Source organism: Dermacentor albipictus, chromosome 1 (genome assembly GCF_038994185.2).
Source record: "Dermacentor albipictus isolate Rhodes 1998 colony chromosome 1, USDA_Dalb.pri_finalv2, whole genome shotgun sequence".
NCBI lineage: Eukaryota > Metazoa > Arthropoda > Arachnida > Ixodida > Ixodidae > Dermacentor > Dermacentor albipictus.
The window spans coordinates 58,704,845-58,730,293 of record NC_091821.1 but is presented as its reverse complement, the minus strand read 5'-3'; the positions used below and the strand labels follow the sequence as shown (position 1 = coordinate 58,730,293).

Below are 25,449 nucleotides of genomic sequence, written 5' to 3'. Positions count from 1 at the left end.
GCCTTCATCGCAAAAAAAAAAAAATTAAGGAACACGTACCATGTCCCATGACTGGTGCCTTTTCACTCCTAATATGCGTATTCCACAACGCATGTCTATCTGAAGCGAACCAGTTAGGCCTACACACACATGGCTTGAATTTGAATCCAATTATGACTAGCTGCATTGTACATAAAAGCAATTGCAATGTAACTTTGCTGCAAGACATGGTTTCCTTTATCGTGTTTTTTTTTTGTGGTGGGGTTGAGACAGTTTTTTGGGAGACATATGGCTGTTCATACAATCGGGAGGATCAGTCAGAATTTGGTGAAATCGGGAGAGTTAGCAGGCATGAACATGGTAGTGGGCCACTATACAAGCTCAAGAGTGGCACTGTGACACAAGCTTCTGCCTGAATTGACCTATAATGTGGAAAAGATTTGTTTCAAAGCTCACAAGAAAGGAAGCCTATCAAGGCACCCAGCGATGTGATAGAAAAAAAATGAGAGACAGGATGGGAACAAGTACTACAAATTGCACTAGCCAAGTTGATTGTCTGAGCTTGATTTTCCACAGCTGGTGCAGCCAACATGTTTCTTTTCTTCTTCCAGACAAACCAGTAAAATAGTGGCACCAAGTGCGTACAAAACAAATAGGCTGAAACTGCAATTTCTTTGAGAAGTACTGGCACAAATGAGCCAGTCAGACGCAAATCAAAAGCTACTGGGCCAACAGTACAAGCCTTTCTACATGGTGTGCAGATAGCGAAAATCCCTACTCGGCTTTTTTACAACTGCTGCTCCTTAATTCAACCTTGGTGGGATCAGCAAGATTGGCTCAAATTAGCTGGTGTACAAATTAAAGGAAGAGCTTAAAAGGCGGGGAAGTATTTAGGAAGGCGTGAATTTAGTCAGATCAAAAGGAAGGTTAAACAACCAATGTTAAGTTAGTAAGTCAACTGTGCTCAGAAGCAGCTCAACCATGTGTGGCACAGAAATTTAAATATGGAGTAGCAAGTTTTTAAAACTTTTATACATAATTTTTACAGGTTTCTATAAATACACAGATGTAACAATCTCAATAAATCAAAACAAATATTTTGGCTCTCATTTGGATGCCAGTCGTTCCAGCATTGCCTTGGAGATCGTACGCATGTCTATTTTTGGCAGGTACTCCACACACTTTCCATCCCACTCCCTGAAAAAAAGCATGGAAATTTTAAAAAACACATTGCAAGCTGAAACTACTGCCAAGTCTACACTTTAATAACAGTGAAAAATGAAAAACACGACTTGTGCAAGCTTGCAGAATGACAACCCAGTATAATAGTGAAACTTTTAGTACAACTAGATCCTCCCCCCCCCCCTCCCGCCCCCATTTCTTTTCTCCACACCCTGCAAAACCAGGTGATCTCCAGGAAAGGCATTCCAGCTTGTGCTCTCTTAGCCCGCTGCTGGTGCTTCTACGGCTGCTGCAACCTTGAGAGCACACCCTCTTGCACTAAGCACTCTTATAAAGATCAACTGCAATGGAATTTTGGATCACATAGATGTCTAGTTCAGCAGCATTCCGGCAAATTTTTACGTATGAAATACAAGTGGATGTATGATGAAATGTTTGCAAATATAGACAATTTCGATACCAAAAATGCCACCCTTACAACTTGCCAGAACATTAGAGAGCCAGTGCAGTGACTGGGCATGAACTCCAAATGTGGCAGTGCCCATGGTCTACGACACGAGTCATTCTCACAAATCACCAGGTGCTCGCGTCATCTACTAATGTGCTGTTTAAAGGCTGCTAATAAGAAAACCTGACTATTACCAGCCCTGCAGCTTCTACAAGATTGCTTCAATCATATATGTATTACTCAATTAAAACCAATTAAGTCAGTAAAATTTTATTGCTGTTGGTCTTTAGTTAACATTACTGAATTCCAAAGGAAACTTAACACGTGCTTCACATAGCTATGACTATGTGTGTGCAAAGTTTCTTGAAATCTCCACACATTCCCTTAAACTAACAACTTCAAAATTATTCGCTACACAAGAGGGTGTTCCTGTGACTTCCGTGTCGTTTCATCACGACTACACTAGTTGGTCCACAACTTTTGAGATTGTACCAGCACCTTTAGCCAAGCACACATATCCCTAGCACACATATCCCTACAAGTTGTCAACCAAATCCACTTATTTCTTTTACACCAAGCGTATTGGTCTCCTGACAAGTTCTAAAGCATTCTGAAATCAAATCAGTAGAATCTTTACATTACCCTGTGGCTCGCTCGTTTATCCTACAAATTTTGCCACAACGTTCTCGACGGCATAGGTATACATACTCTAGTATGTATCTCGCAGAGCTTCTATACAGAATGGAAATGGGCCCAGGCAAGCAATTATCAAAATATGTGGTGTAACTTCCACAGTGGACATAACTCACCCTACACTTGTAATCTTAAAATTTTCCCACGCATCACTATTTACCACTTTCATCATTGCCTCCAATTTTCAGCATGCCACAACATTTCGTCATTTGGATAGGTGCATGTGTGCACATACATGCCAGTGTTTACATGCTGTTTGTTTATGCTTTCGAGCACTTCTAGTTGCAATAACAGCTTCGCTACAAACATTTTTTAATGTACTTCTGCTGTTCAGATAGACTGCAAGTACCACAACAGAGGCACATCATGCACTGATGTCCAATGTATGTGTGCACACGCACATACAGCCATAGAAGTTTAAATAATGCTGCTGAACTGAAAAAATTACAAGAAAAGGCACATTCTAGCTTTAAATGCCTCCACATTATGCCTTGAACTACGACATGTACTTGGACTACGGAGAAGTGCCACCTGTGCCTCCCATACAACGAAGGCACTTTTTACAAAATACTAGCAATTTTGTATGTTGTGGTGTTTAGTGTATTCTGTTTGTCATGTGCCCCACTTGTATCATTTCATTTCTCACCGTTTTCATTTGGAATGGCATGCTAGGCATGCCACCAAGCACACTTTCATTACTCACACTGCAACTACTTTTAATGGCCACTCATGTTATCCAAACCATAAAACTTTAAAGGAACAGTTGGTACTGAATATTTTACTGAAAATTCTAAATATTCTTTTTAATTCTGTCTCTCCACAGCTGCTACAACTCTGCAGTTTTTTGTCTGTCTTAGCTTTAAGCTTCAATATTCATGCAAGAGCTTTACATACATTCTACATGCCCATGGTGAAGGTAATAGGGATTTACACCTTTGACTGGGCAATCTAGTGTAATGCAAGGATAACACAACTTTCACTTTTGCTAAACCAAAAGAAAAACACAACCATGTCTAGTCAAACAAACGAACAAAACTAGCATGCACACAATAAAATATTAGTCACTGCAAATCTGGCATAATGCAGGTTTCCAAACAATGCAGACTTTGCGACTCTGGATTAAGCAACTATTTTTTTAAATTAAATTCTGGGGTTTTATGTGCCAAATCCAGGATCTCATTATGAGGCATGCCTTAATGAGGGCCTCCGGATAAATTTTGACCAGCTGGAGTTCTTAAATGTGCATCCAATGCATGGTACATGTCTGTCTTTGCATTTTGCTCCCACCGAAACACAGCCAGGATTTGATCCTGCGACCTCGTGCTTAGCAGCGCAACATTAAAGCCACTAAGAAATCACGGCAGGTTAAGCAAGTACTGAAGTGCCACTAAAGAGATCAAGATCAATATTGACAGTCGTGTACCAATGCATTATTCTGGTAGGGCACGACCTTGTGAACATCAAGAGTAAAGCATATATAAACCCTGCAATTTAAACAGATCCCTATCCTCAAAGTGATGTCTCTCTGCATGTGTTCTCCCACACAGAATATAAGTATAGGAAGAATGTTGAGCTTCGAGAGGACAATATTTAACTACTTGTAGCTATTTCAATACAGCATGCTGTAATAAAATTTTGGTGCAAAAGCTTTCCTTGAGGGATGTTCCTACATGCTTCAAGGAATCTTATAAGGCATCTATGGAGCACTATCCTATGCATACTATCCTAAAGTGTGCTGGCCTTAGATCTAGTTTTGGGGGCTGCAAGTACTACACCTACATCTAAGGAGTCTTCCAAAGCCCTTGAAAGGAATTTTCCAAAAATCACAGGTTCCTAAGGAAATTAACAAATCATGTGAAAAATACGCAAACAGTATTAAAAATGTAAAGCATAAATAATGCATTTTCTCACAGTGCTGGCAAATAAATGCAAAAAAATATATATATATATGCAGGTTAAACAGCGTAAGCACAAAACACTGCCACAGGCTCTATGCTTGACTACAATCCTGCATGCATTTTCACATGCCTCATGTTCCAGTCGTGTTTGAAAAGTTCAATGCAATGAAGATAGAAAATGTGCAGGTGAAGCACGTATATGAATGACCTTTCCAGTATCCTCCTACTAGCAACAGATATGCCTGTCTCAATAAACATATCAGTGTTACCATGAACTGGGGAAGATACAATGGCACTATACTCCCATCTCGCCAACTCCAAGGCTAGGGCATGTGTCAGCCAATCAGTGATGAGAGCCAGTTGCACATTTTGAGAAAGGACAGGCATCACCTCCTATTTTTTCAATGCCAATGCAATCGCTTGCTCCCCAATGGGAGCTGTTGGTGTGCCTTAGATCAGTGAGTTGTCACGATGCGACGCTACCCAGATGGTACGACTGCTTGCGTCATGTGTACGCCTAAGCGCACGCCGCTGCCATTCCGGCGGAAGCGGTAGACACTGCATCCCTGCATCTGTCAGGTTATTACACGTCTGTCAGTTTTCCTCCGGCTTCCGTTGTGAGGTGCCACCCGGATGGTACTGTCCCCCTGGACCGTAAAGCAGGCGTGAACGTTAGCCCACAGGGGAGAGTAGGAAAGGATGATAGGATAGTATGGTGAAGGGTTGGATCGGCCGCATGTGGCTGGCATTGAAAAATATAGAGGCGGCACTGGGAGGTGTGACCCATTCTGTGCCATTGATCCTTCAGTGAAGCTTCCATTCAGTCAGTGCTCTGCAGAGGGCAATTAGAGGAGGACAACGGCCGAGCACTTCTGTGTTCTGGTTGGTTGACACGACCCTTAATTTCGCTGTACTGCACGGAGTTGGCTAGATAAAGTGTAGTCGTACGGTGCATCCAACTGGTCATTTCGAAGCACTCTGATAGCGATGCAAAGGTTGTGTAAGACAGCAACTAAGCTTCACTATAAACATAAAAAGGCTCCAGTGGCACAATGACCTGTACCTCGCTAGAGAAAGGAAGGAGCAATATCTAAAGTGTAGTTGAATGTGTTACAGGGTTCGTTTGAATGAACATTCAAAATTCAAGAAGGGGAAAACAAACCTTATTCATACATATGCACTGACAAATGTTGAATCTCCTTCTTAGCTGCAATTCCTTGCAGCTAAGAATACCGAGTTATACACTTGCTTCAAGCCCTTCAGGTCGCTTTTCTCAGTTGGCTTTCCCACTGCAATAATGTCAATAGCATTCTAGCAAGACAGTTAGTAGTGTCCGACTACAGACAAATGCTGAAACTTACTTTCCGCAGGGAATTTCTAGAGCCTATGAGTCGAAAATGGTGCCATGGTGGCTGTAGTGTGAACCAATTAGCAAAACAGCAAATAGGTGGCATGGCTTGGTCACCTTCTCTGGCTTTGTCTAGTTCCCTGATGGCAATGGTGATTGAAATAAGCCTGTCATTGATGGCTGTGGAAATGCAACACTGCAATCGTTTAGCTGCAGTCTCAAAGGAAAATATATTGCATTGTTTCCACAGAGAGAGTGTGCATGGCATAGCTCTTCTGTGGAGTTATTTACTTATAATTATTAAATGTTGCACCAAATCTCACTTTTCAAGGAATTCAAGGAGCACATTTATTTTCAAAGAGTTTTAAGGACCCTGGAATACGTTTTTCCAAATTCAATGGTTTTCAAGTGTTTCAAGGAGGTGTACGAACCCTGGTGTTATAAGTTCGCCATTAGGTTAAGTACACTGTACTGCAACAACAAACTGTATAAGGCTTGGTGCTTATTAGTCCACAAGTAGTGTTCACAGTTTTGCAATGTCAGACGTGCCGTAACCATGTAATCATCACCTTCGCATAATACAGAGGTTAGATGTACGATGTTATATCACAGAGCCAGGACACTCAATAGCGCACAAAGTTGTGAACAGATAGACAGATGCAACGAACTTACATAAAGAGCTTGAAAACATCCGGCGAGAGCAAGTCTGGTGCTTCGATGCCACATGAATTGTAATTTCGGATCTCATTCTCGAGGGTGATCTTGATAGCATCTAATCGCCCTTTGAACTGAGTGACGGTGCCACGGATGCGTTCGATGCTATCTACATGCTCAAGCTCCCCGTCAAAACGCCGGAAGTACCTGTAAGTGTGACAGATGATAAGGCGCCCATTAAGTGGCAACCACATGGAACGTAAAATCACTGTCACTTCGGTGTGACGTTGGTGACACCGCGCTCAAATGCCAAATGCTCTCATACGTTGAGCGGCCTCAGAGCCGAAATTGATTCATGTTTAAAAAAAATTAAATTATGGGGTTTTACATGCCAAAACCACTTTCTGATTATGAGGCACGCCGTAGTGGAGGGCTCCGGAAATTTTGACCACCTGGGGTTCTTTAACGTGCACCTAAATCTAAGTACACGGGTGTTTTCGTATTTCGCCTCCATCGAAATGCGGCCGCCGTGGCCGGCATTCGATCCCGAGACCTCGTGCTCAGCAGCCCAACACCATAGCCACTGAGCAACCACGGCGGGTATTGATTCATGTGAGTCTTACTTTTCAATCAACGCGTCAAACTCCACTGGGGACAGCCGGTCCGCTTCGACGGTAGGCATGTTCTCACGAAACCAGGCAAGTTTCTCGACTGAAAGAGAGCGATCACGTTTAGCGTCGCTGACGCCCAGAATGAACGGCACTTACGTTTGTTCTTCAGCCTGTGTGCCAACTGCTTCTTCCTACTGTAAAACAAAAGAAGGTTTTTGACAGTGAACGTTAGCTACAAGTTTGAGACGCATGCGAAAACGTAGCCTTACGTTGCGATTTTGCCGTGGTGAATCCTCTTCCTAGCAATCTGCTGAGCCTTTCGACTATTTGGATGCACCGGCCTTGACGTTCGAGCTTGTATGCGCCTCTTTTTCTCGGCTTGATTAGCCTTTGGCTGTAAAGAAATAAATGGAAGTGAGAAACTCACTAACATTTGCACGCTGATATGAGCCACTACCAAACGGTACATCACCATTGCGCTCAGAACTTTCGGTGAGATGACACTTCAAATTACTAACAGACTACAAAAAAGACGAAAAGCAAGAAATCTAAACGCGGGAACTAGCGGAAAGATCACACAATACGCTAAGGGCCTAGAGTAGCGTTAGGACCCATGCCAGCACGTGGGGTGCTCCAGCCGCTAAACTGCGGGAATGCATGGAGAATGCATCGAGCCCGCGGCCGCGCGTTTCAGTCTAAGTTCGGCTAGTGGGCGGGCCACTTGCCGACTAGTGGCTAGATCAGTTAGATTGGTGTTATTACTTCACAAAATGTGGTCAATGCGGTCTGGTAAGTAGCGTCGCTACACGGCCGGGAGATGCGTCAGGTTGTCGTTGGGTGGGCGATGGCAGCGCCTAAGCGGTCACGGCTGGAGTTGTTATTTGAACGGAAGTGTATACACGTACAGGAAGCTTCAGATACTCCATTGGTGCTTGCGGGAGAGCCGCCGCGCCAGGGTGAAGAATTCGCGGCTTGTGTCTGCACCTGAAGATTATGCCTTGGCTCTTACAACGTGCGGTTTTCTGCTCACCGTTACATACACCGAAGAGTTATGGTGGTAGTTGGAGGGAGGGAAGTTAAATGATCATTTATTATTTCAAAGGAATGGGCTCTTGTTTCAGCTATTGCTGTAAAGAGCAAAACAAGCGAGTTAGGTAAGAGAAAATGATGTGTGAATTGCCTACCAGCTCTTAGAATGCTTGGAATTATTGCACTTCAATGCAGAGTTGTTCGCCCCAGTTATAATATATGATTAATAACAGTGCACTTGTTTTTCTTTAACTAGTAGTGGTTGACGGCTACTTCGTTCATATGATCTCTTGTACCGATCAGTTTCCTTTGCACTGTGCTAGCGCGCAAAGCAATTCTCTCCTAAGGCATATAATAACATCATCTACAGTAGGCGTGACAGTAGCTGTTTTTGTCTTAACGTGCCAGTCTTAAAGAAGTTACTCGACTTTCTCCATTGTGATTTTGATGACTACCGGCTTTTATCTCGCCAGGCATGTCAAACCGGCCGGTTACTTCGATACGTCGAGCCTCATCGAAGTAAGTAACTTCTTACTATTCCATAACTTTTGCCGTAGTGCAAAGCCAGTTTCTTATTTATGTTGAAGTATATGTGGGTTAGTAATTCATAAGGTTCATCCTTAGCCAATTTTGCAGTCGCAAAGTGTGATGTAATGAAGTGTGGTATATATACATTTATTTATTCTTTCGTTTCTCTTTTACAGTTCGAAACACTTATTGATGAGGTAAGTTGCTGTAACTACAATCCTGTTCTTTAAGAAGGTTCATAGTTAATTGCGGGACAGGTATGAGAGCTAAGTGTATCTTATGTGCGCATTTCTATTCTTATTCCAGCAGTCATCTAGCGAGCCTAAAAGGTAAGCAAACGCCAGTTTTCCCTTCAGTAATTGTGTTGTACTTGTCATAATTCTTTAACCACCATGGGTGCTGAAGTATGTCGCAGCAGAGGCGCATTGTCAATAAAGTTTTCTCTTCCAACCCTTGCTTTTCTAAATCAATATGTAATACAAGTTGCAAATGTTCAGATCAGATAAAAAGAAAGCTAAAATTGTCAACGAGGCATGAAGATTTTAAGCAGCTGAACCAGGGCAGATGACGACCATACTTTGGCATGGCTTACCTCTCCCATGGTCTCTGCAATACATTTATTTAAGGCGTCAATATTCAAATATCCTTTTAAAGGCTTGTATCTTGCTGGGGTGCGCTTTACTACTTAAACCACCTATTTGCGACATCTTTTTTTCCCTGTTGGTACTGTTGCTATGACAAAAAATCTTGAGTCTCATAATGAATCCATATTGTGACAGTAATCGTCTGACTTGGCCCACATTTGTTATACGTCATACAGAGAGATGATGTAGCTCATGGTAAGGAGAGACAGGCATACAAAACGGGGACACCAAAAGAAAGGAGGACCACACAAACGCCGTGCCTTACTTCCTTGTTTTGTATACCTGCCTTTCTGTACCATGAATTCCAACCAACTTGCTCAATTTTCTGTCATTCTAAGAAGTAGCAGTAGTAGGTAGTGCAATTGGGTAGTGCAAAAGGTATTGAAACATGTGTAAAAAGCATCCTAGCCCCTTGATATGTGCTCAGGCATCCATTATGTTGCCTGTCTTTCTGCTTGATGTACTGCTGAAACCTTTTCTTGTGTAAGCTGAGACCTATGAACATGCTCATGTAATGTGCCACTTGCTTCACAGGAGCAGACTAATGTTCATGTGAAAAAAAAATTTATAACATTTTCTGTATTTCACATGCACTAGACTCACCCCCGTGGCACAGGCAAGTGTAGTTGTGCTATCAGCGACATCATGCTAGCGAGTGTTCAGCCACAGAAGCTGGCAACAATGCTCTGATCTACTGGTAAAGGAACTAATAAAAAGGTGTGAATTGGCTGTGAGAGCCGGCCTGAGTGCATGTGTGATCCAATTTTTTTAGTGCCCCCCCCCCCCCCCCCCCCATGGCTGTCAGAGAGCACTGGGGTCAGTTCGACCACAGCTGCCATGTACCAATTACATTAATATGTACCTGTACATAAAAGAACCCCAGGTAGCCAAAATCAATATGAAGCTCTCGGTCATGGTGTCTCCTATAGCCTTTGTTGCTTTGGGCCGTTAAACTGTATAAATCAAACAGAACACTGTGCTCAGCCTTCCTTATTTTAATTAAATGCACGCCTTTTCTTTTTTTTAGTTATTCTGCAGAAAATGGGGAATTTCTTAATGCCATTGTGAGGTAGTACAGTGTAGTGCTAATATTGTAAGAAGTATCGTATTTTTAAAAAAATCTAAGCACCCACAAGTAAAAAATCAGTGCACACCTTTATCCCACAAATTCAAAAATGTTTGCATAACCTTAAGCATTTCCTTTGCATTTGATGTGGTGTGGTACCAAGTGGCAGGTCAAAGCAGCAGCACAAAAGACTATCTAAAGTGACAGCATAAGTGTGTGTTCATAAGCAAGTGTAGTTTAGCAAGCAAGCAGTAGTTTATCTGGCTGATCATGTGTTTTTCTTTTTTCCCCTGTAGTCATGACTCTGAAGTGTTTGAATTTGCCAGAAAGTGATATTTCTTGCTCAGACATTGTAGTTCTGCTTTACTTGGTTGAACTATAACTGCTCTCCCCCACTTTATATCGTGAATGTCAAGAAGGAAAGAGAAGAGGAGGCCTATAGGCTCAAGGGAATACGGTGGTTAGTAGTGTTGTAAATTTCCAAAGGCATAATTGACAATTATTCAATAAAAAAAATTATTTCTGTAATATGCAGTTGAAAACTTGCTTTTACTTTGCTCAAGAACACGTCACTCTTTACATTGAACGACCCAGAAACAGCCTCATTAGCTTTCGCTAAGAAACATTTGCGAGAAAAAACTGTAAAGCCACATTCTTTATCTGTCTTATCGCAAAATATACCTGTACTATTCCCTTCCACATGCACATTTGCTAAAGTGTGTTGAAACTAGCATTGATGAATTTGGCATGGTAAAGTTTTCTACAGAAGCAGGGATTTCTGTTACCGATTTGCTTGCTTTGGTGGAATTTTACTTAACGTCTACTTTTATCAAGTGGACTAAGGATATATTTTTGAAAAAGGGTGTGTGTATTGGCTCACGTATAGCCCCCTTGTTAAGCAATATTTTTTTAGCTGAACATGACAGAGGCTTGTCACACCGTCTGAAGGAACAAACATACAAAAACTTTTTAGATTTATTGGTGATTTTATTATTTTTATTGACTGCTCTTGGGAAATTTTTCAAAACAAGAGCAAGGAAGGGTCGAATGCATTCTGTGATGGTCTTAATCCTCTTCAGGTGACAGTTTAATGGCCAATTGACAGAACCATTAGATTTCTGGACTTGAAACTTGTTTGCTCCAACAACCAGCTATGCTAGTGTTATGCAGTCTTAAAAAAGATTACACCTTTTGGGGCTTATCTTGTCCCACAACAATAATCGTCATCCGTCTTGCTTCCGTTTCCTTTCTTGAAAACTCGGCGCTTGCTACTTTCCTGTCCAGAATGCTGTGTCACGCTGATAACGCGTAAGCCATTAATGACTTGGAAGTGCCGGGCTCACAGCGTTAAAAAAAGGAAATACGGGCAAGACAGATGATGATTATTGTTGTGGGACAAGATACAACCCAAAGAGCGTAAACTTTTTTAAGAGTGTGATCCACAGGCTAACAAAGCTTGACTCCCTTTTCACTCTAACCACTCGAAACTAACCAAGAGAGGCATTGCAACAATATGCCTCAGCAGTGCATTAAAGAACTCTTGCACTCTCCTAATGAAGGATAGCTTCCAGAATAAGGCTCCACACTTGAAGAAAGCTGGATATCCAGACCATGTTTTAGTGTCTGTAGCAGAAAAGCAGCTTAAAAGAAGGCACGGGAGTTCAGGCCAATCTAACACTCAACACTGTGCAAGTGCAGGAACAAGCAGCACAGCTGTAATTCCCTATATTCACCAACTTTCACATAATCTTAAGAAGGTGGCATTCCACGATAACATTAGAGTGTTTTCTTTCAGTACCTGATAAGCTTGGAAGGCTCTGTGTGAACACAAATCCTTGTAGGACAGAAAAAGTTAAGTGCACAATAAAGCATAAAAACAAGTTCATAGATTGCAAGGCATTTCTGATTTATTGTATGGCACTCTCCTATGGGAAACAATTTGTCAGCCAGACTAGTAGGGGCTTAAATGAGTGGTTGAGAGAGCACAATAACAACGAAAAATCTGCTGCCTTTTGGGTTTCTCACCCTCCGTACCCAAGCATGTCCGCCGACCTTCATTTGACAAAAGTCATTTTTGGTCTATATAAAGATGAGATCACCCAATTAATTGTCGAGGCAGGGCATATCAACACACTTGGTGATTTGTGCATTAGCAAGCATTGTTTCCTAAGGAGTTAGATTTCCTGTGTCAGCGGGGACACTATGTTCAGGTAGGTTACGGCTGGTCATGAGTATGGTTCGATGGAGTGACTTTCATCGCACACGTTTCTTAGTGCTTCCACGTGATCTATGTCTGCTATGGTGCATGTGGTATATAAGTGATCTGGTTTTGACAATAAACATTGTTGTTGCTACTAGTGCTGTGTGTTGTTTTTTTATATGTGCCTTCCTGTGTCCGTGTTACGTTTCCTGCTGCATCAAAAGTGTTCGTGCTGTTAGCAGATTCAAGGCACCAACACCAAATGTGATTCAAAGGCGGGAACCGAGCCGGTTTTAGTAAGCATTTAAAAGTAGTCTTATGAAAGTCGAGTAGAGCAAGGTTCGTGTGCATCTATGATAAAGGATTTCTCTATTGACCTTCCATAGTGGCCTAGTGCCTATGGCATTGGACTACTAAGCACGAGATCGCGGGATCAAATCCCGGCCACGGTGGCGGCATTTCGATGGGGGCAAAATGCAAAAATGCTCGTGTACCATACATTGGCTGCACATTAAAGAATCCCAGGGGGTCAAAATTAATCCAGGGTCCCCCTCTGCAGCATGCCTCATAATCAGGTAGTGGTATTGGCGCATTAAACCAGAGAATTTAATTTTCAAATTTCTTCATTGTGGGAGGCCAGACAGCAAATACTGTGTGCAACAATAGCGGTGAACATAACATTTGTGATGCCAAATGTGTGTCCCTGGTTGTTAGCAGAGGCTCGGTTGTGTTGATGGAGAATGAACAGCTAACTTGTGTTCTGTCTTGTTCACTTGGTTGCTGCTTCTTTTGTTTCTTGATACCCTGTGATGCCCTTAAGTTGTGATGTGTAGTCATCCTTGTACGTTTAGCTACCTTGCAAGGCTAGATTTTCTGGATTCAACACCTGTTAGAGTGAGAAAACTGTAACTAATCAAGATTAATGTAGATTACAACATGTCTTCTCTCAAACAATCGTTGCTCGGGGCAACCTGATGCCTTGCTCAATTCCCCTTGAGGATACTTCATCACATCTGGCCGGGTACCTCCAGCGCAGGTGCATGCCTGGGGGGTGCTGTTTCCTTGTAGCAGCGGTGTCTGGCTAACACACCACTGCTACCTTTCAGCTTTCAACAGTGTCTAATGGTGTGCACTGTACATGCTAATCCTTTAGCTTAGGTCAGTTTATTGTGTGTTGCCATTAATTCTCCAGTTTTGAAGATTCTGTACCATTGTAGTAAGTCGCATCCATTTTAAATTTTTTTTGCACAAGCTGTAGAAAAAGCAGAAAGGTCGTGTGCAGAGCTTGTTAGAGATAGGAAGACTGTAGCAGGTGTCACCATTAAGTCATGTACATGTCTATGTTAAATTTCAGCATTTAATTGCACAACTAATTTTAATTCTAGATTTCTCAGGTTGACAGTTGTTGTACTTTGCTTCTTTAGAGGAGTACTGACAGGAAAATCTTGTCTCACATTCTTTCTTTGCTTTATTATTAGCTGTCGACTTTGTAAATAAGGGGATGAATTCTCATTTCTTCAAGAGTGCAACAAATGATTAAGTCTACTTCTGTGCAACCAGCTGAATACACCGGCCAACTGCAGCACAGCTTCGATCATCAAGCTGGAGGTCATTTGCATCATGGGAATTATAGCTGGTGGTCACGTGGCATCACAAACCACTCGTGCATGCTTGTCAGCTAAGAGAAGTGGTTGAAGACCACACGATGACCATGTTGCTATAGTTGGCCATGTGCTGCCAAATCAACCCTTTCATGCTTATTCAGTCTGCGCTTTTCCGCATTCGACATGGGTTAAGCCTGGTCCTTTGCTGTTGCTCCCCTGGGAATGTGAAGGCTTCCTTTGACTTATACCATTGAGTGCTTGGTGCACTTCACTTTTGGCAACATGGCAGCACGGTCGCGGTGTGAATGCAGGCATTGGTAGTATGTGGCACCACATAACCACCACCTCCCATTTCCATGATGTAACCAGCCATCTTCACGCTTGAAGCTGCATTGAACTTGGCACATATTCTGACCTGGTCATGTTATAAAGTAAAGTACCTTTTTGTTGCACGTGCAAGGAATTGATGCTTGATACCATAACTGCTCAAATTTAATGCCCATATTGATTGAGAAGTTTTCTTTCCTAACATTAATTGCAGTCGCTGCAGTACATTTGGAATTTTGGAAGAGCTTCATATTTGTGAAATTTTCTTATGAAAACTCTTGTTTCTTTGAAGGAATCTCAAAGCTCTACAGGACACCAGGATCTGTGGAATGATATTGTTTTAATGAAAAGAAAAAAATGAAATTTGCTTGCACAAATGCATGTGCCATAATTCATGGGGTTGCACTGGTACTGTGTAAAGGACTGGGTTCATGCAGATAGCTACTGATTTTTCCTTGCAATTCTCTGCATAACTTTTTTTTCTTTAGTGGGCTGTCATTGCAATGAAGTTCCTTTTGCAGCCTTCTCTTGTGCTGACAGGCTGCTTGTTGCTTTAAAAAAGGCCTCTCCTGCTTGTGTCTCATGCAGTTTCTCCTTATTCTCTCTCCTCTCAGTATGTCATCATGGCTAAACTTTAAAAAGGGCAAGGTATGTTCTGCTATATCCTTGTGTGCTTTTTCTATGTGTGCTCTATGCTGCATGTTCACCTGTTCATGCTTGAATTATCGTGCAAGGCCTCTGCTTTTGAGGCATGACTGGGTTTGATGTTTACCTTGTGCTTTACTTGCTGCTGTGGAGGTTGCAGGCTTACAACCTAGGAATGCTTAATGCGTAACATATATCCGTGAGACTTTATATTGATTTGATTGTACATTTCATTAATACCTTTATGTTCCAAAATGCTAGAATGTGATCCTTGCCCCCATATTCATAGTTGTTCCTCTGCTCTGGCTAGTGTAGGATAGCACTGCCTCTTAATCTCAAATGAAGTTGTCACTGTGCTTTGTAGTCCTCGGTGATTCCTGTGGTACATACTTGTTTGAGAAATGACTTTCGCTCCGAGTACAAAATTGTAGCTTAGGAATTGCCAATTAATGTTCTTGAAGAGTAATGATTGCTCCATTGAAGGGGCAAGGGGTCAGCTCTGCCCTTTACTCGGCAGAGTTGAACTAAATTAAAGAACAAAGGAAGTCCAACCAAAATTTATTTTAATTTTAAGAGCTATGTTTCAGAGCCAGACTGGCTCCTTCTTCAGGGGTAAGACGGCATGAGATGTAACACTGCTTATGTGCATTTTTCTTTTTTAATGCTTTGACAGGTGCGTGGCTTTTTTCAGTTTTCATTGGTTAGAGTGCACTTTGTTCTTTAATTTGATTGTTCTCAGCCAGGTAGATATCTGCTGAATGTTAACTTTAGAGTTGAACTAGGTTTGTGAGTACGGGGTTTCACAAATGTCAGCACTACTGCCAACCTAGTGTTTCACAAAAACAGCATGAACGAACAAGTGAAAAAAATGTAAAAAAAAAATAAAGCAAACATCAATGTAACTGCTAAATGAATTACTTCAGAGGCTGTCAATCATGTGTGCGATGGTGTGACATTGTTAACAAGCTATTTCATTGAAAGGGAGAATGCAAAATTGCAACAAGATTTTAGATATGCTTAGCCTCACCAATCTTAAACTGACATTTGAGGTAATGTGCTGTTCAGTGGTTCAGGTTTCACAGATCTTGCCATGAGACTATCAAGCAAGTGTTCTCTTTTTTTTCCCCTTCATTGTTGCTGTGTTTTGTTCCCTTGGTATTATAAGTTTGACAGTATCTCCCACTAACCCATTATGTTGTCTTTGTATCTACATGTTATCTATCAGGAAATATAAAGCATTTTTTTTTCACACTTGCACACAATTTAACAGCTATAATTAAAGTGTTCACGTTTTTGCAGTTGACTGCTTGTTTTCCTGAATCACAAGGTCCTTTGTAAAATAAAAGAATCTAAACAGTGGAGCACAGCAGTAGAACATCACTTCTGAAGTAATACTTTAAGGAGCCCTGCAAGATGTTTTGAACTTTATATAAAATAAACCTGTTTAATCTCGAGACAATATTTTAATAAACATCTGTTCTTGCGCTCACAGAGCCTTAGGTTTCATTTAAAAGACTTCTTGCTAATTTTTTCCAATAGCTGAATTCTCCATCATTTTTTATGGATATTTCTTTTCAATTTTGAATATGGTGCACATTGGCCAGATTTCTCTAGGCGTCTTGACTAAAGCAGTTCCTCTAGCAGAAGCAAAAGTGGAGAAACCTTTGCTTTTGCTTCTGCCAGAAAAGTGGCCAAGCAGGTAAATGGCCATCTGATGATGTACTGAAATGTTGCATCTTTAAAGAAGCCCTGTAACACTTCTGGGCATCTTAAATTAAACCTGCCCAGTTGTTACATAATGCTAGCATGAACACGAGACATATTATTCCTCTACACATGCGTACGTCACTCTGAAGTTTGCTGGCCTTTGCCTGCAGGTTATTGAATAGCCACAACTTTTCCTGTGGCTCCTGCACATCGACAGTACACAACAGCTGTTGGCCAGAAAAGTCTGTTTCTTTAAGTGGTCACAGACAGTCGGTGTCAACTCATCAGCAGCGGGAAAAGCAAGCAAAATGGCACAGAAAGCAAACGCTACCGAGCAGAAATAAAGCTAAGCCACAGTATGCCTCATCACAGCTGGCTTGAATGTGGACCTTGAGAACTTGCATTTGAGCGTGCCTGTGCTTTCATGAAAAGCACGTAGCATTGTGAAAGTTGCAAAGAATGCTGAAACACAGCACTGTGGAAAAGATCCTTGCCCATCACTGATACTTAGCCTCAGAATTGCAAATGTGAAAAACACTCGTCAAAGGACTTAATATTTCTTTATGGTCAGAAGGGTATAGTGAGGTTATTCTACCTCTCAACAAACAGGCTTCCACATGTACACTTATTATTAGCATGAGCTCCGTTGCCTGTTTTGCTTCAGCAAACTGTGGTTGTCTTAATAACACTGTATGGCTTTCATTAGACAGTGCCAGTGAAAGAGAACAGTGAAAATAGGCTTGTGGTCATCATCATCATCAGCCTATTTTATGTCCACTGCAGGACGAAGGCCTCTCCCTGCGATCTCCAATTATCCCTGTCCTGCGCCAACCAATTCCAACAAGCGCACGTGAATTTCCTAATTTCGTCGCCCCACCTAGTCTTCTGCCATCCTCGACTGCGCTTCCCTTCGCACCAATCCTGTAACCCTAATGGTCCACCGGTTATCTAACCTGCACATTACATGACCTGCCTAGCTCTATCTTTTTTCTCTTAATGTCAATTAGAATGTCGGCTATACCCATTTGCTCTCTGATCCAAACCGCTCTCTTTCTGTCTCTTAACATTATGCCTAGCATTCTTCGTTCCATTGCTCTTTGCGCGGTCCTTAACTTGTTCTCAAACTTCTTTGTCAGTCTCCAAGTTTCTGCCCCATATAGCAGCACAGAAGTGGGCTTCTTCCGCACAAGTACAAACAAAAATTGCAACACAGTGAAGAAATACTGGCCAGAGCATTGCCTTTGCTAGCAGATTCTCAGTACTTCCAGCAAGCTAGAAAAACAAAAAGGAAAACTTCGAAGAAAACTTACGTAGCTGTTACTAACTGCATTGGCACAAAACACTGTTGAAAAGTCTGTGTGAAGGAGATTTCTAAAGTGGTACTCCATCAAGGTAAAGGCAGCTTGTAACTTCATTGGAAAATATTATTGCAAGTCAATCAATCTTCAATGTTTCCTATATATATATATATATAAATTATTTTCCTAATTTCACCTATTTTTATGCAGGTAGGACTCCAGAACCCTTTCAATAGTTTAAGCAGGAGTCTTTTAAACTATAGGACTTTCAAGGAACTGAAAATGAGTAAATACAGATATTACAATAATTATTTTTGAGCACAGAATAGATTAGAAACCTGCACCAAAAGAAATTGTTCACTAATGTAGACATTATTTTTGCAAGATAAAGAGGTGAAAGTCAACAAGCTGCTTATACAGATGAAATTATGTGGATGATGTGTACCATATTCTTTCTTCAGTAGTTAGCAAATGCAATAATTCATAATGTCACCATTTACATTGAGTATGTACTAACTTGGATTTTCTTTATGTTGTGGTGTCTGCTCTAATGGGTTGATTTGTCTTAACTGAGTTGACTTTTGAGACAAACTATTATAGCAAAGTTTAGTTCCTCAAATAACCATAGCTTTACTTTACTAGCCCACCTGAAGTTCTGTTTTGTTTAGTTTTGTTTTGTTTGTTTCTCCTTTGTTTCTGTTCAGTTTGCAAAGCCTGGAGCTTCCTGTGGCCAAATTTCATGCACCAGATGAAAGTTGCTGCAACTGCACTTCGGAGTTGCAGCTTTATCACTTGAATGTTGAAGAACTGTCTGCATCAGATGATGATCTTTTGTCCTTGTCTGGCTTGAGTGACAATGATGAAAGCATCATTATTAAGAAGGTATAGCAAAATCTCTAAATTGTCAGTTTTATTGCTTAACTTCTGCCTACTTACAAGCTTAACGAGCTTGTTAATGCATAACGCTTGTAATTCTCCATTTCGCTTTCTAAGCAACTGACAAGCTCACTTATTTAACCAGTAAACTCTCTGAAACTAGCAGTGGATAGAATGACCAAGTACTGTATAAGTTAACATCCACTTTACCTACTCGTACATCACTGTTGCATGATGTATTCTGAGTGGCATAGCAAATAAGCAGTACAGAGCGGAAGGTAAAAGAACAAACAGGTAACCACACCTGGCACACATGGGCTTGATCAGACTGCTGAGTAGGTGTTCATCACAAGATGAAAGTCCACTTGATTAGAAGTACTATTGGCATCGAAAGAAACACAAATAGTGGAGTGTGTGGCCATAGCTTAACTGAAAGTATGGTATGCACCATCAGCCAGTCATCATCAGAGATAGGCCTGCACATCCAATGTGCCCACAGGGTGCGAGGATGCTTGCCACACAGTGATAGTTCTGCTTCTGTTTACTTCGATTTTCATTTTGTCACTTTCAAATCAATGAAAACAGAAGCAAAACTATCGTAGTGGGGTGTTCGTCATCGCACTGTGCAGGCAAACTGGATGTGCACGGCTGTCTTTGATAATGACTGGCCGACAGTATGCACTGTACCTTCAATTATGCTTTGGCCACGCATTTCACTGTTCATGTTCCAGTTGACACCGATGGTTCATATTAATATGTCATATGGCCCAGAAGGTCATCTGAGCAACAGTTGCTTAGTAACTCGGTGCTGCAATTTTGAAATTACAACGTTGCGCGAGATATCTTCCATTGACTGACCTAGAGTCTTGCAATGAATTTGCATTACACCTTGCAGCTGGCCTTTCACCAAGAGGATGCCTTGGAACTGGAAGAAGAGGCCAAAGCACAGCCAGACACTGTCGAGGCACCTCCAATTTCTGTAGGCCAAAGGGTTGTCATGCGATCAAACCTTGCCAAGGAGGACAACTGGACAGGCGCAGATCACAATGCTTGGGCACTGTGCGTTGGTTTCTGAAGCTGTAACCAAAAATTTGGGCAGTTGAGAGGATAAAAAATGGCTTATTCTTTTCTCATAATACTGCAGTGCGGGGGAGGAGGAAATCCTGAATACTGCAAAGCTGCGGTGCCAAGGACACCTACCCAACTGTGAGTGGCACGGTGTATACCATTCTTACATAGCAAGGGGCTTCCATCATGTTCTTTGCTGCACTTGAGTGCCGGTCTAATACTCAAAGAACTATAGCTTCATTTGCAATGTTTAGTATTCGGCCAGTGTACATCTTGCGGGTAAAAAGTTTTCCTTATGATCATGATCGGTGTTACATACATGAGCAACTACTTTCTCATTAACTTAGCATTGTTATTCCTGTTGCTATGTATGACTGGGAATACAGTAATGCTCAGTGCACCTTCTTGTAATTGGTGCTTTTACTGCAATGATGTGGTCAAAGCTGCGCAGGTTTTGTCTTGCTTCCTTGTTTAACTGTGACAGAGAAGCAGTGGTGGTACAGTCGACTCCCATTAATTTGCCCCTTGTGGGGCCTCAAGGTTTGGCCGAATTATCTGAAAGGTCGAATTCACAAATGGCTGCAACTGAATGAACGAATTCAAATCTTTTTGATTGCTTGATGTAGTCTGTAATCTCCTTTTGCTTCTTGATTGATAAAACCAGTATGAAGCAACGAGGGCCATTATGTTTAAACGCTGCCTCAGTGGGACACGACACTGAAACAAGTGGGAAAAAATGGCTTCACAAGCAGGAGTGTTGGCCACTAAAAGATAAATTTAAAACAATTTCATACCTGTAACAGTAGTGCCATCTGCTTAATCTTTTGTGTTCTCAGTTCTTTGGTAACCGCTGTGCGCATGAGGGGGTGCCAGTGGAGGTTGAATTAACCAATGTGGCATGCTGTCGCATTTGAATAAACGAGTTTTCCTTCCATAGCAATGTATGGCTTCTCACCGGTGCTTTCCAGTGCGTTTGGATTAAGCGAAAAGTCAAATTAGCTGAGGTCAAATTAGCAGGAATGCACTGTAATATCTCACTAGTTCATCAGCACTGCTACAATTAATTTTTTTTTTTAGCCAAAGTAGTGCCAATACCAAGCCAAGCACATATTTCTATAAACCACAAGGAACTGCATGCAGCCTTTATGCATGTTACTGTCGAAAGCTTAGGCAACATATATGAGTACTGCAAGCCTGAGGTCAACGTATGAGGCCAAGTTGAGAAAAACATACTTTGGGAAGAGGAAGAATACAGATTATTAATATGTATTATAGAGCACATTGTTTAAGCAAATCAGTCTTATAAAACGTGTAAAGTTGTTTTTGTATTTTTTTAAGTGTTAGAAATTTGGGTCTCATGCCAGCATGCTTTAACTTATCTCATGGCAACAAGACAATTTTTGACAGTCATCTAGGTAAGGCTTTGATCTGTGCAGTGAACCAAAACTAATGTGATGTGAATAATAATTTTGAGAGCGTGATGATTAAGTAACTAAAAAAAGAACATGCGCTTTTGATGGATATGCCTTGCTATAAAATGGAGCCATATCAAAGTTTTTTGTTTGTTTCTTTGTGTGTGTGTGGGGGGGGGGGGGGTTCATTGCACAGCCAGCCATGTAGGAAATAAATGTACAAGGTTTCATTTAGAACCCTCCATTAAATTGAGAGTTATGCTCACCTGCATCTCGCACCTTTAGGGCTCACAAAAGATATTTAGATGTAAAAAATATTTCCCAGATTCATAGCACACCTTCTCTGAATGCCTTTTTTTTTTTTGTCTGGTTTTGCCCATGTAGCACATCATCTTCCTTTTTGTAGCATGTTTTGCAGCACCAGTACTCGTAAAGGGAGGCCTTTGCATTGAGTATCCAGGGATTTGCAAAACATGTTTCAATTGTGTAAAGGCAAGGTTCTATTCTAACTTGTTTCAGCAAATCAAGTGTGCCTTTCTCGTCATTGCTGAAATGCCACTAGAGCATCACAGAGCAAACTTGAGTCGGAAGGCTGACATAAAGGTCTTTGGTTGGCCCTTGCAAATTTGTACCATTGAAGCACTCAAGGCAACACAACATTCTACAAGACTCTGAAGAAAAAAAAAATTGTGTTGTCAACTTGGCCTCAATTTCATAGCCGTTTCACACTCATATCCTGTGAGCACCAGCACTATGATCACACAGGCGGCATTTGTAGACTAGCTTCAGTTTTGAAAGCTGTGGTGTGTAGCATGCCATCTTGTTAGTTCCTGCTACACGGCGGTGCTCGCCATCCAGTCTGCCCAAGTCATAACAGCCGAGCTGATGCAGCAACAGTGATTTTACATGAGTCATTGTTGCTGTTACCATCTAATTTCGTGAAAAGTGCCGTTCTGTTGCGCATGTGCAACAGAATTGTGGACATTGTGGAATTGTGGACATTGTATCGTTGCTAAAGGAAATAGGCAGTCATGAGCAAGAGGTTGTGCCCCACGAAGAACCATGGGTGGTTTATTTCCAGCTTTTTTAAAGGAAGCGATATGAAAGAAGGGAAAGGGAGTAAGAGAAGGAAAGACTAGGTATGACGTTTACAGTGATACTGATAAACTGCAATCTGATACATCTTCTCTTTCTGGTACAAAAAAAAAAATCTAGAAAACTTCGCGAAAGTTGCTATCATAATGCAACCGTATAGGTTCCATACGTTGCCTGGTTGACTTTTGTAGACTGGAGGAGTTTACGCCTGCATGGTCTGAATCATGCACTACAGTCGTGGGATCCATTACGCTGTGTCTGGCTCCATGTGGTAGTTCCTGAGGGCTGAGGTCATCATTTCCTGGTGTGTGCAGCAGGTGTTGCCTGTTTCGCCTCAGCATCCGCTGGTCCTCGGTCTTCACCATGTACGACCTTGGAGCTGCTTTCTTGCTTACTGTCGCTGCGCATGACCAGTCTCCACTTGTCCTTCGCAGACTGGACTTTGCTACTGGGACCCCTGGATCCTCGTACCTGGGCAGGGTAGTGGAAAGGTGCCAGCCTTGCATCAGTTCACCCGGAGAGCGGCCGTCCTCTAGGGCAGAAGAATGATAGGCTAAAAAACGCAGCCAAAAGTCATCATGAGAGCCATTAGTCTTCTTTAGGATGCGCTTAAAAAATCTGAACCCCCTACTCTACCAGTTCATTTGACTGTGGGAATTCCAGACTTGACGTAATGTGCTGAAAGTCATATTTGTGCACAAACAGATGGAGCTCTTGCAATCTAAACTGGGGCCCGTTGTCAGTGCATACTTGAACCGGTATGAGTACCGTGAAAAAATTGCCGATATTTTGGCTATGACTTCTTTTGCTGTTGTATCCCTTAGCTTCTCCACGTCGGGGAAATTAGAGTGGGCTTCTTACACTATGACATAGGAAGCTCCCCCAAACTGGAAAAGATCATTCCCCACATGGTGCCATGGCCTGTCTGGGGTGGGCCGCATGAGAAGGGCAGCTCTGCTGATTGTATGCATACTTTTGGCAAGTACGGCATCCCCGAACGAACGCATCATTAGAACCGGTAAGGCCAGGCCAGAATACCAATCCCCGTGCTTTGGCTTTACATTTATTCAGTCCGAGGTGTCCTTCGTGAATTCGCTGAAGAATTTCTGCGCTCATAGTTTTGGGTATGACCACTTTGCAGCCCTTCAGTAATATTCCTTCTACAACAGTTAGTTCCCCTGCAAAGGGCTTGAGTTCACTACGACATAGGAAGCTCCCCAAATTGATACGGACATTGTAACATTCGCGGTGCTGGCCACATTCTCCATTGCAATCTACAGATCAGATTGCCCGCTTGCCACGATATCTTTCTTTATTTTTGCCACTCCCTGATTGGCTGCTTAGCGCTTAAAAAGCGCGTCGCCGACCGAATAAACGTGATTGTCTTCCTGGCGCTGCGTTGGTCGTCTATTCCCTGGGCTGGTCGTCCTGCCGCCCTCGGCGTCTAGCCGTCGAATACGTAACAACGTGTTGCATTGCTTTGTGAGCAAGTGCAAAAGCAGTTGCAATTTAAAAAGATCTGTAGTTGAGAAAATAAATGTTCTGTCTAACGATTCTGCTAGCCTGGAATAGCAGTGTGCCATTGCCCAAATCAATGGGTAGCTTTGAAACTGTTGTGTAATGTACTATTACATTTCCCATTCTTTTTTTTTTTCATTCTCTCTCTCTCTCTCTCTCTCTTTTTTTTGGTCATTTGCTTCAAAGGCAGATGTGGAAGAGAATGTTTTATGCTAGTTAAGCTTTGTGGTAGAGAAATTTTGCAAGGACACAACTGACTCCTCATGTTTAGTAGACATCAGGTCTGCAGTGTTGGTTATTGGCAGCGATTCATCATGCACAGTGTTGAGAAGCTTCACCCGAATCTGTTAAAGCATACTATGAGGAGAAGGTTGCCAAATTTTATGCACCTTGTCAACATAACAGCTTCAGCTATTTCAAAGAATGTCATATATTTCTGTGCACAGCTTTTGAAAAGGCACTAGACAGAGCGGAATTCAAAGACCCCTACACAGTTTGTGTGTGCAGGCAGTGTATATGACCAGTTTTAGATCAGGTGCTGAATTGTTTAGAGGAACAAGAAATTTATTTCTCCATGAGAGACTCTGAATCTCTGACCCAAAAACAGCGAAAAAGTTGCTGTCACCAAATAAGGCAGCTTGTGGTATATAGCACTTTTCGTTCCATTTGCAGCAAAATGTGGCTGTATACAATGTCTTTTTCATTGTGTCTGCTTTGTAATAAATGCCCTTGCTGTGAATATGCAAGCTCTGCTCTCTTCTGCCACATGCACAGAAGTTCATGTAAAGAACACAGTAGTGATGCAAGTGCTGAATATCGAGATGCAAGTCAGTATATATATGAGTTCACAATTATAATTATACGCATGTTCTTCATTGGCGACTTTACTACTGCAGTGCAGTCAAACACCAAATTCAGCTGCAGAAGCATCACAATCTTGCTACATGTTCACAAACGGGAGTGTGATGTGAGTAATTGTTTATTTTTGTTAACTCTTTACCTTATCTCAGCTGTTGTGTTAAGGCTGTTCAGTGTTGATCATGAATGCTGTTCACATAGCGCACAGAATTAATTTCCCCACTTCCCTTGTTTGTTGTTGTGTGTGTTTTGTATCTGTGTTGTATGTATGCTTCTATTGGTGTTCTATGCCTATCCTTTGCTTGGAGGCTATCATTATTTATCCTAAAGTGCCCAGAGTGTATCTGACTGCCACAAACTGTGTTGCAGGCCCTCAATTTCAGACAAAGGCATGGGACAAGGAGCGAGAGCGACTGAACAGCAGCCCCCACTCTTCACTTGACTTAGAGTGGGAGAATGAAGTTGGTAAGGCAAGGCCTGCAAGATTTTACTCGCATGTTTCATTTCTTAGCACGTTTCATCCATTTCTGGCCCATAAGCCATTAAACACTACATATCATCGTCATGTTTTATTTCTTGGGGATCATATAACAGCACGTCAATCCTCTCTTGAGCATTACAGTTAGAAACCAGCTTTTTAAAAATATATGTTGTCACATTGTGGTGATAGTGAAGAATCAAGCACTGCCAAAAGTGGAATAATCATACTTTGTATTATGAGAAATTTTGCACAGAAAAACAAGCAACACTTCAATCTAGAG

General features: G+C 41.8%; 2 protein-coding genes across 11 annotated transcripts in view; one reads left to right on the top strand and one right to left on the bottom strand.

The window, feature by feature from the left end:
- Positions 1–991: 991 nt before the first annotated feature.
- On the bottom strand, positions 992–7,528 carry LOC135899378 (translation machinery-associated protein 16). Its single transcript, XM_065428646.1, has 6 exons — positions 7,286–7,528; positions 7,083–7,207; positions 6,970–7,007; positions 6,826–6,913; positions 6,221–6,409; positions 992–1,176 (listed from the first exon to the last, which is right to left on the bottom strand). Exons 1-6 carry the CDS (start codon positions 7,286–7,288, stop codon positions 1,086–1,088), a joined length of 534 nt encoding a protein of 177 aa, XP_065284718.1. The 5' UTR covers positions 7,289–7,528; the 3' UTR covers positions 992–1,085.
- Positions 7,529–7,705: 177 nt separating this feature from the next.
- LOC135899377 (uncharacterized) overlaps positions 7,706–25,449 on the top strand; it is a 36,151-nt gene continuing 18,407 nt past the window's right edge. For 7 of the 10 annotated variants that reach the window (XR_010563609.1, XM_065428636.1, XM_065428643.1 and 4 more), the window contains exons 1-8: positions 7,706–7,967; positions 8,316–8,361; positions 8,547–8,567; positions 8,677–8,699; positions 18,566–18,743; positions 19,633–19,796; positions 19,882–19,943; positions 25,058–25,153. Coding sequence is in view for 9 of the 10 variants with exons in the window: in XM_065428636.1 (XP_065284708.1) it covers positions 7,894–7,967; positions 8,316–8,361; positions 8,547–8,567; positions 8,677–8,699; positions 18,566–18,743; positions 19,633–19,796; positions 19,882–19,943; positions 25,058–25,153 (664 nt within the window). In the remaining variant the exon portion in view is untranslated. Of the gene's footprint in view, positions 7,968–8,315; positions 8,362–8,546; positions 8,568–8,676; positions 8,700–14,825; positions 14,860–18,565; positions 18,744–19,632; positions 19,797–19,881; positions 19,944–25,057; positions 25,154–25,449 lie in introns of all 10 variants that reach the window. The other 3 variants (XM_065428645.1, XM_065428637.1, XM_065428644.1) reach the window with 3 other exon arrangements.